At 45.0% G+C, this 17,327-nt stretch overlaps 1 protein-coding gene across 1 annotated transcript in view; it reads right to left on the bottom strand.

Annotated features, from left to right (window-relative positions):
• The window catches only part of LOC147012691 (otoferlin-like), a 163,649-nt gene that overhangs the window by 22,863 nt on the left and 123,459 nt on the right, over window positions 1-17,327 (bottom strand). The window contains exons 34-37 of the mRNA XM_085853778.1: window positions 5,414-5,468; window positions 4,684-4,808; window positions 4,389-4,520; window positions 3,488-3,625 (exon numbers count right to left, since the gene is read on the bottom strand). Of these exons, the coding sequence (XP_085709904.1) occupies window positions 3,488-3,625; window positions 4,389-4,520; window positions 4,684-4,808; window positions 5,414-5,468 (450 nt within the window). The remainder of the gene's footprint in view (window positions 1-3,487; window positions 3,626-4,388; window positions 4,521-4,683; window positions 4,809-5,413; window positions 5,469-17,327) is intronic.

Consider the following 17,327-nt stretch of genomic DNA (forward strand, 5'->3'; position numbering starts at 1 on the left):
AGAATCCTCCAGAGAACATCCCGATTCACTGAATCGAACGCTTTACAGAGATCAACATAGGCTGCAAGCAGCCCCTGCCAAAACTCTCGACTGCGTTCGGTGAGGACACGAAGAGCAAGGATATGGTCAATCGTTGACCTCATTGGTGTAAAGCCTGACTGCTCTGGACGCTGGTGCTCAAGCAGATGGTGGCGAACCCTATCAAGAATTATCCGAGCAAAGACCTTGCCTTGCACTGAGAGCAGCGTCACCCCTCGGTAGTTGTTGCAGTCTTGGCGATCATCGTTCCCTTTCCAGAGAGGAACAACAAGGCCCCTCTTCCAATCAGTTGGGATGATGCCTATGTTCCAGGCAGAGCACAAAACTGCATGCAACGACACGAGTGCAGCATTTCCACCAGCCTGGAGAAGTTCAGCATGGATGCCACAGATCCCTGGAGCTTTGCCCCGTTTCAACTGGTTCACCGCAGCCCGTGTTTCCACAAGCAAAGGTGGACCACAGTTGATTTGAGGGTCAGCAACAGGGATTGTAACACCCTTGACGTCCAACTCGACAGCTGGGGGATCAGCCTGGTACAACCGCTCAAAGTAACCGGCCCAGCGGGCCTTCCCTTCAGACTCCTCTGTCAAGAGCCTACCACTCTCTGCTCTAACTGCAGTGCTCCGAGGGATGGGCTTGGATGAACGCAATGCGCGAATTCCCCTGTAAGCGGGACGAGAATCACCTATCCACAGGTGATGCTCTATCCCCTCACAGATTCCTCGCACATAGGCCTCCTTGTCCACCCTCAGTGCACGTACAGTTTTACGCCTCAGCTCCCTGAACAGCTCAGCTCTGCCATTCAGCCTGGCCCTGCGACTCTGGTCAATGGTATCCAGTGTCCCTTGAGAGACAAAAAAATTCTTCTTTGCCCTGCGGTCTTCTTTGCTTATCTATAGCATCTGGGAGATCTGTGTCTATATTGTCGGAGGTTTCACGAGGTGCTCTACAGGGAATCAAAGCAAATTTGGTGAAAAACGGACATTTTAAAATAGTTATAACGTTTGCATGGACCACGAACCGATATACCACGTGACGCATGCACAGACGAGCAGGCAACGTGGCAGATTATCTGCAATGTTAATTTTACGGGCGATTAAAGTTTGTGATGTCTCTCGGGTTGTTCTACATTAGACAGCAACTCTTTTGTGGATAAAGTCATTATTTGAATGAATTCATATAATTTATTTAACTGCTATGGGCTTTAAAGTTAAAGGACACGACAGACGTTGAACTTGATAGACGTGATATAAACCGACAGATTTCATGAAGGGCACCGACAGACGTGATATAAACATTGCAGATAATCTGACATCTTGCCTGCTCGTCTGTGCACGTTGAATTAATACCAGGTATGGTGAAGACCGGCTTTAAAGTTAAAGGGATCCTATATGGTATGCAACCACAGCCTGGCCAGCTGTTCCTTATGAACCATTTAATTGGAGTGCTTGCTTGAGTGCTGAAGCCACTTGCCAAGCACCCCACAATAGCGGTACAGTTCATGTCCCGATAGGGATGTACAGTCAGCAGTTGCTACAAGGTGGAGGTTTCTAAAGGTGATACGTTTCTCTTTGTGAGTTTCAAAGCAATATCTATTTAATAACACCTGATTTCTGAGCCGTTTGCCATATTAACGTGTTTTCTCAATGACAGAGCCCAATTTTTTCCACCTGTCACATGACGATTGGCAGCTGTTTATAAAGATTAATTTTTATTCACATCTCCCTGAAACGTCTATCATGCAATATTGTTATTTAGAATTTGTTTAATGAAATTACCCCAAAACAAGGGTGAAAGCAACTCAAGGTTTTTGGGTTGTATTCAGTACATATTGCCGATATAGGCCAAGCACTAATACAGTGTGTGTGTGTGTGTGTGTGTGTGTGTGTGTGTGTGTGTGTGTGTGTGTGTGTGTGTGTGTGTGTGTGTGTGTGTGTGTGTTTCTATGTCTGTCTGGGTTCAACATCTGTCGTGTCCAGGCAGTGTTTACGTCTGGGCAGTGTTTGTCTCTGGACATGTCTGGCTGGTGTTTATGTTCGGACGTGTCCGGGAGGTGTTTGTCTCGAGGCGGTGTTTGTTTCGAGACTGCGTTTATCTCTGGACATGTCCGGGCTGTGTTTTTTCGTATGACCGGTATAAAATGGATTTCAGACATTACTTTGTTTCCATCTTCACTGTTATTCTAAGTAGAATCATTTTGATGAGACAGTGTGAATCGTAATTAACGCTCCACTGCACGTCTGCCTTCACTTTCTCTCACCTCTCGCTGCCATCCCTTCCCTCACCCCTCCTCACTCTCCCTCCCTCTTTGGTCCCCCTCCCTCCTCTTTATTTCCTACTCCACCTCCTCACCCCCCCCTTCTCTTTCCCCAACCCCTCTCTTTCTCTCCCCCATCCCCCCTTTAGTAATCCCATCAGCGAAGCAACTGGTGGTATTTCTTGTTTATTAATGAGTGTGTGTGTGTGTGTGTGTGTGCGTGTGTGCGTGTGTGCGTGCGTGCGTGCGCGTGCGTGTTAGTGTGTCTCCTCCATAACTCCAAAGCCATAAAACATTGGGGCACCAAACCTTGCACGCATACTAAGTGAACTCCAAGGTAGTGCCTCAATGAAAAATTGGGTGTTTGGGTTCATTTAAACACCCCTTTTGAAGATTATAATCAACAGCTTTATTTAATTATTCTTTTATCAAGGCATCATCCTTGGTCACCTCGCTGGGGTCTTAATTCGCCATTTTTTTTGGTCTGCTCAACAATGCCTCGACTTGGACCAGGCCGCATGGTTTCTTCACGATCCAACCAAGATATTCTACTTTTGTATTTTTAATCAACTTCCTGAAATTTGTCGAATTTGTTTTTCACTTGGAAGTTGTGGGTTATAATGTGTAAATAAAGGTGGGGGGAAATAAATCGGATTTAATGCAATTTAATTCCAGGCTGTAAGGCAACAAAAGATGAAAAATTTGAAAGGGGGATGTAGACTTTCTATAGGCATTGTATATAATAGCCTCCTCACATGTTGAGATTTCCTTGTATAATATGGAGGCAATTTATGCAATTCTTCTTCATTTGTATAGGGTACAATGCTGTGGGGAAGCATCATTGGCTGCAGCACGGCTGTGCTGCTAATGCAATGCCCTCAACTGGTTAGGGCAAATATTTGTTCATGGTGCCGGCGATAGCTCGCTGACTCTTCATGAAGGGCACCGTGGGATCTTTACTGTCCACCAAAGACTTCGGCAGAGGGAACACTCAGTTTAACGTCCATCCGAGGGACGGCACACACATTGATGAATCACCTGCGTGGGAAACACCAGGGTGACAGTTTATAGCTGTGTCTGGAAGCAAACCCAGGACATACCTCTAGGTCCACAGAAGTACCTCCAGGCCATCCATTCAGCCCAATTTATGCGATCGTCATGTCTTTAAAATAAATGCAGATGAAATCTCACCCTCACGACATAAACTCTGACGAGAACTGCGATCGGATCGTTGCTGGGTATTGCTTGGAACATCCCAACCTGTGGATCGTAGCTCATATCTCTTATGACTTCTTCATGTGGAGGAATCTTGTAGACACACAGGGATCCCTGCAGTGAACAGGTGGGCAGGTTTTTAATAAATACCTGGATGTTTATTTCCATGGCAGCAGCAACTTCCAAACATGAAACAGAAAGCACAAGCAATGATACTTTATGAATCTTCAACATAATGTGTGGGTGATGCTTCAAATGAGGTATCATTCAAACTGAAAAAGAAAGAGCTATGTCTACAGATTATCATTGGACCAAAAGCTGATGACGTGGATGGTAGATCTTAATGAGCCTGTAAAGGAACATATACTTAGGATGTGTGGAAGTATTTTATCACATTAAAAGCAGAAGTAGGTACAGCAGTGGCTATTTGGTGAGGACTGAGGAACATGGACTTCCATCATGGGTGAGGACCAGAGGTTGCGTGTTCAAATACAGCTGAAGGCAGCAGTGTTATGACTTTGGATTACAATCTTCAGAAAGTCAAGTTGTAGCTGGAGAATTGTGGTGTCACTATTGGATTGTCGGTAAAATGCAACCTGGTTCATTAACGACTTTACAGGGTGTGGATAATCTACCGACCCCACCAGGTCTGCTCCACATGTTATGCCAGTCCACTCATTGTGATTGACACTTGATCACTTCCCTTGTTACCGGAGGTTGATCTGAATGACTTTGGAGTCTATCCTTCTCCTGCAATTACAACTCAAAATGAGAATACAAAAGTGTGCAAAGATACTTTATAAGAGAAGTCGAGTGAGGGGGAAGAAAGTGGAGGAACAATTCCGGATTTGTATGCTCGACAGTGTGCCAAGTTGACCTTGAAGCGACCGACGATGCGATCTTCATCAAGACTCGTGTCGTCATTCTCAATCTTGCCTCGGAGCAGGCTGAAAGTGTGAAGCCACTCCTCAAAGTTGTCGAACTCATTTTCCAGCTCTTTGTCATACACCTGTTGGAGAGGCCTCTTTGTCTGAACAATGTCCAAACTTCTAGACTCAAGAATAATGTCAACTAAACTGTGTTTTGGTCACCTTATCATTATCTGACATTATTGTCCCACATTTCACATCGATGACATTTGAAGATGCTTAAAAAGGCTGCAATTTATTTACCTTCAGCTCTTCCATCTTCATCTTGCGTTTCACTTCCTTTTCTGGACATTTTTGTTTTTGATTGTTCTTGTTCAACATCTTCGCAGCCTTTCCTTCAAAGGGAGGACCGATTTCTTCTTTATAGCCTGCAGAGATAAATCAAAATAGGAAAACAGTTTGAAAAAAAAAAACACACACACACACACACACACACACACACACACACACACACACACACGCACACGCACACGCACACGCACACACGCACACGCACACGCACACGCACACGCACACGCACACGCCTTGGAAGCTGAAGAGTGCCAAAATTGTACCATTGATTATATTATTGGAGGAACGATGAATGATAAAGAGGAACCTTACAAAGATCCGACAAAGCATCCATAAGAACACTACCACACACACAAACGACAGTTGGAAGTTGTCCAGGGCTCGGTGACGATCCTTAAAAGAACTCTCGGAACAAAACTCTGAGAATAACACAATTTCACAATTTAGGCCATGAATCACGATCCTTCACCGAAATGAAGGTGGATACTAAGAACCCTGGGAGAGCTTCGTTCCACCTTCTGAAAACTGAATATGGAGATAGCAACGAAAAACACACACACACACACACACACACACACACACACACACACACACACACACACACACACACACACACACACACACACACACACACACACACACACACACACACACACAACATTCCACTTTAAGTTATTTTCACCTTCCATGCCTTCAACATCTCTCTCTTCCTCAGTCTCCTCCATCAGCTTCTGATGCTGCAAAATAGCAAAATACCAAATTGCGTTGAGATATTGTGCTTTAACTTTTTGATTACAGTACACATATTATGTGTGGAAAATGGTGTACACATATTACCTATCGTTATCTCAGTTTCCTGAAGAGGAAAACATAAGGATTGGGGGTAAAAATAGATAAGATACAAGTTATATTTTAAGATACATGATCGAGCCTCGTGGAAGAGCGAGGTGATTGGGGGGGGGGACTGGGGAGAGTGGGAGAGGGGGCTAAGTTTGGATTATATTCCAGCATTTTTGAGAAAACAGTTCTTACATCTGAAAATTACCTAAAAACACTGTTGTTTTGAGTACCCCGCATTTGCTATTTTATGGTTTAATGTAGTCCTGGTTATGAACGGGTTAATTAAAGTGTTTGACTCGATGTATTATTTTGTTTTTGTGGAATGTCATGGGAGTGCAGAGGAGAAATAAACAATTTTTGCAGGAAGTGCAGAACATCTATTCCTTGTGTCCCCAGGTGTTTACAGTGCATTGGTGGCCTTGACATACGCATATAACCCAGCAAATGTGCCCCCATTACATCCTTTCAAATAATAATAATAGCAATAATAATACATTACATTTATTAAGTACTTAATACAATTGTTTCTAAGCACTTTACATGTTAAATAATGAATTATAATTGGACAATAACACGGCAATAATGAAAAGCAATTCAACAATAACTGTTGCACCATGAAAATTGCTATTACTTAACATCATATGACGTAGTACATAGTGCATAACTATTTCTAATTTCATTTATACTAATAAATGCATACGAATTACATTTCCACGTGAACTCGGCAATACAAATAAATATTATTCCCCTTACAATGAACTTCAACTACACAGGAGGAGGCCATTCAGCCCATTAAGCCTGCGCATTGGTTGCCAACCGAGGGTTGTTTGTCCATTCTCTGTACTTCTTAAATGCTGAGCATCAAGTAAGGAAGCAGCATGTATCATTTTAAAAGGCTTTGGTACGACACAGCTTGGGTTCAAACCAACGACCTCTCAGATTAAGAGTTGGTGCTCTAACCATTACACCACTCAGTCTGGTATACACGCCACTGTGAAAATGAAATAATTGAGGGCAATTTTTAAAAAAAGGTTTGATGTCTAGTTTTAAATGTGCCCAATCATGTGGCATCATTTACGTAGATGGGAAGGTTGTTCCAGATCTTTGGATATTTGCGATAAAAGGTCCTGAACAGACAAAATTTGATCACCGTAGTAAGTGTGAGTGCAGAATCTTGGGTGCCGTTCACATGTGTGCTGTGAATGTTGAGCGTAGTTTGATGGAAAATATGGGCACTCGATATAAGGAGTTCTGTAATGTATGAAGGCGCAAGTGTATTTGTTTTAATCCCTTTCTCAACCTTTTCTGAGCCACAGCCCACACCAACATTTTTGTATGTGCATGCAGGCCGCACTCCGGAGAATGACCCCCACCCCTGGAAATAATGTTATCTTGATGCATAAGCAGGTGTGGAAGGTACAATGGACAACACTCGCAATTCAAGAGGCACCAATGATATTTTGCTGAACTTCAGAACACCGGCAAGTAATTTAGAGAGGAAACCTGAATTTTTTTTTACCAATTGCAACCAAAAGTGCAAACTTGAACTCACAGTGCTTCAGGAAGCGGATGGAAAATTCGGAAACTGTCATTGTCAGGAATAGTGACTTATATGCGACAGAATCTGCTCGCCGAAGCCGAGACTTCCAAGTTCATGAAGTCCATCTCCAATTGAGTTTAGTGGGATAGATACCGGAGTTTGGATGCCTTTTATGAGGAGTTCACAATTCGGAGACATGTCTGCAGTCGCGACTCTCAGGCAACTCTCCAGATGGTCATTGGTGAGCCTGTATCTGTGGCTGGACTTGATGAACTTAATTTGCAAGAATAACTGCTTGCATGCATTAGTGCTGCCGAACAGTGAAATCTTCTTCAGGCCAAATGCCATGAGGCTTGGATATTTATCGCTTGGGAAGTATTTGCTACAAAAGTCCTGAATTTGAATGTCTTGAAACTTCAACTCAAGATCAAGGTCCTCTTGTAGTTCTATCAGCTCCGTCTGTAAGTGAGCTGGAGTACCTTCAACATCAACATGGAATGGTGCAAAGAAGATGCCAAGACTGGTTTCTTCTCTGCTGATATCAGCAAAATTGGATTGGAATTCCTGGGTCAGGCCATCAAGCTCAGGAGCAAATCTGTTTCCTTTGCCTGGGAGTCCGTTCCCGAGGACTTTGAGTCGAGTTGGGAAATGAGAAACGCTGTCTCTCTATCGCTACATCTTCCACAACTGCAGATTGTTTCGGAAGGATTTGATGTGGTTGTACAACTCGTGAATCAATTAGCCTCTTTTCTGCAACTTGGTGTTCAAGTCATTGAGATGTGTCGTCATGTCAACAAGGAATGCCAAATTGGCCAGTTACTCTTCATCTTGCAATTCCACAATTGGCTTCACTTTCATGACCATGAAGGTTGATACCTCGCTCCTGTGATCGTAAAAGTGTTCCAACATTTTACCCAATCAGCTTCCCTTTCAGCTCTCCTGACAAATCACACATTCCCACTTTGTCTCACCGAAAGGACTGTTTAGAACCCACCCCCCCAGGCCCCCAATCTACTTTCTCAACAACCCTCTGGAAGAAGTCCTTTCATTCAAGCTTCTGGGTCTCACTATCTGCCATGATCTTTCCGAGGAAAGCCACATTTCCAACCTGGCCTTCAAAGCCAGTCGCCGACTGCGAATCCTCCATCGTGCAAAGTCCTTCCTCGGCCCAGCTGAGCTCCTGACCACATGCAAGGCCTTTTGTCTTCAGCTGGATGGAGTACTGCTCTCCCCTCTGAGTTGTGCTCCTGCCTCTCACCTTTCTCGGCTTCACGCTGTGGAAACCAAGGCATTTAGGATCATTCCTGTGATGAGGCTGAGTCTTTGGGCTCTCACTCTCTCACCGCAGGCAGGTCTGTGGTCTTTCTGTCTTCTACTGTCTCGCTCTCCCCTGCTCTGTCTGCAATTTGTCCCCACCATATTTCCGCAGGGCGCTCAAGGTCTGCCAACAACCTCCTTCTGGTAAATCTACCAAAATCACAAATCACTGCTCATCTTCACTCTTTCATTCCTCTTTTTTTCCGCCTTTGGAATAAACTCCCTCACTCTATTCAATCCCATTCTTCCCTCCAGGCCTTCAAAACAGCTGTTTACCACCAGCTCTTATAATCCCCCATCCAAATCCTCGATCTTTTCTACTCCCATTAACCCACCCCAAGCACACCTCCTTCAAATTCGCTGGTTTCCTTCCTGAAAGTCCCTGTAATGTCCATCTTGGATACCCCATGTTCCCCACCACAACCCTCTCCCTTCCACAGATCTCCTAATGTCTCTGTTCCCCACTGTTTTGTCCGTCCCACTCCCGCCCCTCTTGTCTCATGCCCCCCTTGCTGTGCGTTGTGTGTTAGCTCTCATACGAGCCTCGACAATGTATCTTAAAAAAACAAAAAAAACCCTTAATGATCCAGCGTACGTCAGAATGATGGACGAGATCTTCCTTATTCATATCCAGGTCATCAAGGAAATCCCAGAACTGGCGATGATTCAAAACCCGAAGCTCGACTAAATTGATGCAAGTACAGAATGGGCCGATAACATGCTTGAAATAATGCACCTTGGTGCAGATGTTCTCCTGGGGTCTAACACAGTGGATGAGAGTTAGTTCTTCAGGATCCAAACCATAATCAGTGATCTCTGCTTTAATCCGTGTGACGAGGCCCGTGTTAAAGCCGACCGTATGCTTCTCCCCGTCAGTTGAAATACCATTCAATTTCTCCCGACTTCAGCTCAAAGCGGGCCAATGCAGCTTTCACCTCTGAGAAAAGATCTTTCCTGTCATCACTTTCATTGATTGAAGGGCTCGTAGAGTTCCTCAATGATGGTGAAATCATCGGATAAAGATGGTGGAATCGTCGGAATAAATGATGACTCCTCGGATAAAGATGGCCAGTTGGGCTGTATCCGTTTTATCAGTGCTCTTGCCAACAACTATGGGAAAAGCATTGAACTCTGATACCTCCTTGTCCAATGAATTGCTGATTTGATGTATTTGGGATTTCGTCAACTCTCCCCGCCACATTGCGGTGCACGAAAGACTAATTTTCTCCACGTCCCGACACTTATCCCGGAAGAGTATTTTCACAATGCCAGTGATACAATCCTTCACAAACTCTCCGTCATAGTATGGTTTCACGGAACATCACTCACTCGGACAGTAATGTGAGCGTCGTCCTTCATGTTCTTGAATGGCATATGCTGCCCAAGTAACTTCTTTTTCAATTCCTGTACCTCGTCTTTCCACACTTTCCCCCAACATTTGCTGAAAGTTGCGTGCTTTGAGTCGTAATGTCTCTCGAGATTGCACTGCTTGAAACAGCTCTCTGAGCATATCAAACACAGGGAAGAATCTTTATGTTCGACGAAGATGTATTCTTCCATCCATAGTTTTTTTGGAACACTCGACCTTCATCGCCGATCTTCCTAACCTTATTTGAGGTCGCCATGATCAGATGCAGCTTTCTAACGATTGCAGGCTAATGTTGACTGAACGAGTAGTGATGCTGCTCGACGAACAGCTTGAGGTGGTGGCGACACACACTACGCACGCGATTCTGTATAATCACCACGTGGTGAGAGGGCGGCGTGGGCCAAATTGAATCCAATTTTTGAATCACTCCACAGGCTGCACACAAGCACGTAGGAGGACGCATGTGTCTCACTGGCCGCAGGCTGCCCATGCCTATGTTAGACTTCCATTTGTGCCTAATTAAATTGACATGCTTAATATTAATGCAAAAAGGATGTGAATTGAATTGTCAGTGGATGAAAAAAATTCCATGTTTCACGCGGACAATAAAAAAACAAGCAGTCATAGACTGGTACTTACGAAATCGTCAACTTGACCTCTGACCTTGTCTAATAAAAGCTGTCTCGAGAGAAGGTAGCGACGCAAACCAGAGGTTTCTACGATGATTCTGTACAAAACCATCAAAAATCGAATGTTTGACCTCACTGTGACCTTGATCTTTGACCGATTTTGACCAAAATCTAATCAGCACTAGCCATCACCCTCCTGAATCACGTGGTGTAATTTGACATTGGTGGCTTCTTCCGTTCGAGTTATCGTGCCTACAAACACACACACACACACACACACACACACACACACACACACACACACACACACACACACACACACACACACACACACACACACACACACACACACACACACACACACACACACACACACACACACACACACACACACACACACACACACACACACACACACACACACACACACACGACGGAAGTCATCAATATACTTACGAAATCTAAAGATTTCGGAAGTAATAATGAAATGAAATGTTAGGATAACCGAGAACTGTTTCCGTCCATTTAAGCGCACCGTCCAGTTATCCCTGAATTTTGCAATTGCATTTTCACTTCCAGTGTTCCCATCCCCAACATTTATTGAAACTGTTACCTTTTAATTCATGTGTGTGCGTTTGAGTCATGATCTCGCGTCCTCCTGCGTAACTAAACCCCCTTCACTGCCAAGCTGACCGTGCTCGCTTGAACATCTCTGCAGTTAAAATTGGCAATGAAACAACCGCATTGTGTTGGATTATCCACATACGTGCAAAGTTTTGCCTCCATTATAATTATTTTCCAACTGTGCCGTGTCGCCCATTACAAATAAGGGTGTTTCAAAAATTAGTTTGAATTCTCTTCTCATATTAAGGAAATAAAAAAAACATTGGATTAAGAATCTCTTTTTTTTGTACATTGTGCAAATATAAATTGTTTACTTAAACTGCTTTAACCATTAAAAGTCTACCACCCCCCCCCAAAAAAAAATAAAAAACCAACTGAAAAGTTGGGTAAACTCATTCAACATGAGAACAAAATTTTCAATAAACAATATTTTGAAATTTTTTTTTTTTTTTTTTTTTTTTTTTTGTATACCTTGGTCGAGGCTCGTATGAGAGCTAACACACAACTCACAGCAAGGAGGCATGAGACAAGAGGGGCGGGAGTGGAAGGGACAAAACATTGGGGAACAGACACAGGTGAACTGTGGAAGGGAGAGGGATGGGGATGGGACGGGGAACATGGCGAGGGGAAGATGGACATTAAAGGGACTTTCAGGAAGGAAAGCAGGAGAATTGAAGGAAGTGGGCTTGGGTGGATTATCGGGGGTAGAAAAGATCGAGGATTTGGATGGGGGAAGATAAGAGGTGGTGGTGAACAGCTGTTTTGAAAGCCTGAAGGGAAGAATGGGAAAGAATAGAGTGAGGAAGTTTATTCCAAAGGCGGGAAAAAAGAGGAATGAAAGAGTGAAGATGAGCAGTGAAAATACCCTTATTCTCAGTAAACTACATAAATACGAACTGAAAACACCAAGTCGAACCACCTAACTTGCCGAGGCAGCAGGACACAAATCAAGTCCCATCACAGCACTTGCTGCACAACCTGCCAGCAACAAGTGTCACCTGCAACTTCTCCATGTAAATGTGTATCGTGTAGCGCCACCTCCAGGTGAGAGAGGGTATTACAAGTGTCCACCATTTGCAATGCAGTATTCCTGTCTCCACGTTTTCCAGTGCAGTGAGGTGTTTTGAATTATAAACCTAGTAGGTATGTTGTTGCTTCATGCAAGTAACCCAGGTTATTTGTTTTTGTCTACACAGAGCAGTCAGTTTCCTATACACTGCCCAAATAAAGGTATGCGTCAAAAGAACGTGCTGCATGCTTGGAACAAGATCGCCTGTAGGGCGGGTGCTCTGCTCGTATATATAAAGCCATGTTATCAGACACTCCGCAAACCGGCACATTCTACCAACCGGCACACGAGGGATCTCAATTAAGTTCACACATGACCATATAGCTGACTCACCGATTAATTACCCCATCAAAAGAGGTAGAAAACAACAAAACACGATACAGAGAAAATGAGGAATTTCTTTTGACAACCTTTTGTCACAGCCTTATGGTTCAAGAGCTGCGTCCATCCATCGTCGATCCACAACATTGGAGGTGCCACGAAAATCTCGTCTTCTCAAAACATCAGGCATTTACTTCCTTGCTTTTGAAAACCATTTGGTGACATTTCATGAGTCAAGGTTCAAGGTAGCAAAAAAAACAGGAACTAATCCATGTCCTAATCATCGCCATGACTCATCTGGCTCTATCCGCCCAACGACAAATCACAGAATCTCCAATCTAGGGTAGAACAATTAAGTGAAAACTCGGGAAGAAGAAAAAAAAGGTTCGGTTTCCAAAGCATTATGGCTTCTGTTACCCCATCGAGCAGTACTGATGGGAAGAGGAAGATGATTGTTCTCACAGTTAACCAGAAGATTGGCATACAGGAGACTGGAGAAGGGAGACAATATAAATGCGTTGATGTGCAAGTAGAACGTCGGATCGTTAACCATCTTCGACATCAAGGCCCACAAGGACAAGTTACTGGAATTGCACACCAATTCAGAGACAGCCAAAGCTGCTGACAAGCACCATACTCTACTCTACAAAGATGAAGCAGCAAGATAAAGTTCTGTATGAATGGTTTATACTGTACTGTACTGTACTGTACTGTAATAATGTTATGATTGTTGGGAGGGATTGGTGAGGGGAGAGGGGTTGTGGGGAAATAGACATTCCCATAGAACAGATAGAAATGCATTGAGTAGCATGGTCCATGTTCAAGTAGTTAGCCAATCTCGATGTAATATGTAGGGACACGTCAGCTTAAGGATTGTCTTGTTTTAATGTACGCCATACAGGGGGTGGTGTGTGGTAATTATGAATTAGGAATTATGGTGAAGAAAATTGTACGTATAACCCCCTTGTAATGACTCACCAGGTGGAATCGGGTGGCTTGGGACTCTGCCAGGCAGAGGAGGGAGAGAGCGAGAGAGCGAGAGAGCGAGAGAGCGAGAGAGCGAGAGAGCGAGAGAGCGAGAGAGCGAGAGAGCGAGAGAGCGAGAGAGCGAGAGAGCGAGAGAGCGAGAGAGAGAGAGAGAGAGAGAGAGAGAGAGAGAGAGAGAGAGAGAGAGAGAGAGAGAGAGAGAGAGAGAGAGAGAGGAGCCTGGATAGCTCAGATTCGGTATGTGAAAGGACGGTGGAGCTCTGAAGAAAAATAGGTGAAAAAGGATCGAGCTTGGATGAGACCGAGTTTAGAGAAGGAGAACTTTGGTGCTGAGGTGTTGTTGGTGCTGAGAACTGACTGAGGAGAGCCTAGTTCTGAGAGGAGAAGGTTCTGAGGAGAACGAGTTGTGAGGACAGCTCTGAGGAGATCATTCTGATTGCCTGCCTTCATGCAGAGCCTGTTCATCATCCTGTCCATCACCTTCTCATCATCTGCTTGTAGTTGCTCCACACCCATTCTCCCCACCCCTCCCCCTTCCCCCGCTACCACAAGAGCTGAATTACCGGTTTTGTCCCATTCCTGTCTGTGATTGAGTCTGGAGTGAGACGCCTTAGTTTCTTTGGATTTCTTTTATTCTTATTGTATATTAGTATTTATTATCAATTTGGTGTTTCCCCTTTCTTCCACATCCCAACCCGCCGTCGTCTCCTCGTGACCACCATTCCCTGATTTATCTCGTTGCTTTGGGAATATTCCCGTTTGTTTTACAGAATTAAGGTTCTCGTGTCTCCACTCAGTTCTCATGTGTGCAAACCTGCCATTAATTAAATGCAGTCTGAGGAAGTAAAAAAAGCTTATTCGGCTCATTCATCCAGCGTCGGTGTTAATTGACCTGAACACGCCAATAATGTTATTATTTAATAGATTTTTCACAGGCAAAGTTAAATAAGTTGTTATTTTGTACCATTTTATGTAACATTTAGATCATGTATTTAACGTATTTGATTAATATTTGATCAAAGTCCATTGGGTGCCGGATAACACAGCATTTACTGTCCACAGTTTATATATATATATATATATATATATATATATATATATATATATATATATATATATATATATATATATATATATATATATATATATATATATATATATATATATATATATATATATATATATATATATATATATATATATATATTGTTGTGGTTACCAGATTCGCAAACCACCATTCAGGTCCCTTAGGTGAGGTATCTCGGTAAGTGCATGTGTAGTTAGGCCCAAACCCGTTGTCTAGTGGGAATACATGTCATTTATACGTGCTGCGACTCTTCAGGATAGCCGTTTTTCTTTTACTATCTTTATTTTGGACCAATCGCCACCATCACAACCACAACAACAACCACCAACCACAACGCCGCTTCACCACAACCGCCACGACCTTTACCGTCACAACTCGCCACCATCGCATCACCGTCATCTCGCGCCACTCATGGGCACCGATGCTGGACTCGTGTAGGGCGCACGTTGAACAGCGTGTACAAAATCACGGATTTTCTGCTTCAAAAACGGATCCAAAACGACACACGCCCACTTTTTGCCGTCCAATCGGTGAGCGAGGGGCGAATTGGCCCCGCCCCCAGGGCGATCGATATATGCAAATTTGTGGATCAAAAAGCCTTCACGCCCACTTTTTGTCGGGCCAATGGGGAGCGAGGTGAAAGGTCAAAGGGAGGGGGTCAAAGGCGAAGTTACGGGGGGGGGATAAAAGGACGGTGTTCGTCAGCCAAAGGAGTAGTAAAGGTCGGAACGAGGCGAAGGAGTCGGAACAGAGAGTCAAGACTTCGCGGGCGGTGGAGCTGCTCGTCGTGTGCGTTAAAAGTCGGAACGGAGGGGACGAGCTGTGGAGAGGCGGCGAGGGCGGACGAGGGGTGCTCGCGTCGTGCAGGGAGCTGCACCCCTGGGAGGCCGACAGCGCGACCTGGCCGAGGTGGAGACGCTCGTCGCATATAATAAAGATCCTCTATGCCCCGAGCATCAGCAACCCCCTCCTGTTTCCCCCCGCGCTGAGATAGTGCGACCAAGGGGCCCCCGTTCCCACCCCCTGCCAGGCACTGTCCACGAGGCCCGCGGGTTGCGGGGCCATCGCCGCTCCGCGTCTCATCACCAGACGGGTAGGCCCGACCAGGTCTCGGCCCCAGGCCTACCTCATTCTTGAGGGTATTTCTTTTCCTTGGTTTTGGGTATGTGTTGTCGGCGCCGTCTGTGAAGTAGAATTGTATAAGTGTTGCCGTGTGCTCGGTAGTCGGTATTAGCTCTGCACTGTGTTTTCACTTTTATGTTTGCTTTTTGTGTAAATGGAATTGTGTTTTCTTTTTTGTGTGCATTTGGTGGAATTGTATTTGTGTGCTTCCCGTGTGCCGAGAATAAACGTGCTTTATTGTTGAACTGTTCTCCCGCTTCGCTTCGTCTTTTCCTCCATTGAACCCCCATCTTGCTTCACGTAAAGGGTTGGTAGTGGGCTGAATACGCCCGATAATTAATCGAACCGTCGAGGTCGACGATAACACCGCTCGGTTATTCTGATAGTACGGAACGGGTCGCTTAAGTGGCCCGTGTCCGAAGTCGACCTGCGGCGAGGTGCGATCGCCCGGTCTACCCTCCGCGTGGGTACTTAGGTAGTTCGAATTTGGCGAGCAACCCTATCCCACGCGGGGGCTGATTGGCTCGATCGCGGTGAGACCGAAAGGTCCACCCGTGACTGGTTCCCGGCGTTAGTCCGAGAGGGTCACGACTGGATTGTCCGTCCGGTGGGCGACGCGCCGCGATTCGAGTTACGTGGCCGTCGCACGCCGGCGGGCGCGAAGACCGCAACACTGGTGTCAGAAGTGGGATACAAATTCATCGCCCTCCTCGCGGCACTGGTATCGGAGAACAGGAAAACAGGCTCTCCTGTCTCCGGCTAAATTCACGGGAATCGGTCCAGGGGTGAGAGAAGCGACCCCCGATTCCCTCCAAATTACGAGCGAGCGAAATTAACCCTTCACGAGAAGCAAGATGGCGTCTCAAGGCGAGCGGGAGCCGGGGGTATTAGAAATGTATATGTGTAATAATGTAGAGTCCATGGTCCAGGATGGAATCCCCGAGCAGGAAATGTTGATTGTGCAGGAACACGGACTCGCCCAACTGAACCCAGGGCCCGAGGTGGGTGCGGCAGCGGCCGCGGTGTATGACACCTCCCCCCCCCTCTCCACCAAGACCCTTCCCCAACCCTTGCCGAAACGGCTCAGCTGAGTGCATCCAACATGGCCCAGCTATGCGCCATGCTGGCGGCAATGAACGAAAAGATGAATGCGAAAATGATCGAAAAAATGGATGCAAACACAAATGAAATGAAAAACGAAATGAAAGGCATGAACAAACAAATGATCGAAAAGATGGATGCGAATATGAAGAACGAAATGAAAGGCATGAACGAAAAGATGGATGCGAATACACAAAAAAATGGATGCAAACACAAATGAAATGAAAAACGAAATGAAAGGCATGAACGAGAAGATGGATACAAATACAAATGAAATGAAAAACGAAATGAACAAGCAAATAAACGGAATGGAAGCAAACATGAAGGAAGAAATGAAAGAGCTACGGGGTGAGACGCAGAACATGGGAATGAGCCTGAAAGGAAGCTTGGAAGAACTAAAAAACGAAATGAAAAAGGAAGTCGACACGATACGAGCGGAGGTGACCGGGTTAAAAGAGAAAGTAAAAGGAGTGGGAGTCGCAATGGAAGAAAGTAAACAAGAGAGGGTAAACGAAATAAAGACGGTGGTGGGAAAAATAGACAAAGTAGGAAAAGGATTGGGAGAAGTAAAACAGGGACAAGACCAAATA

The sequence above is a fragment of the Eptatretus burgeri genome, chromosome 14 (genome assembly GCF_056783735.1).
Source record: "Eptatretus burgeri isolate ZD-2024b chromosome 14, Ebu_testis_v1, whole genome shotgun sequence".
NCBI lineage: Eukaryota > Metazoa > Chordata > Myxini > Myxiniformes > Myxinidae > Eptatretus > Eptatretus burgeri.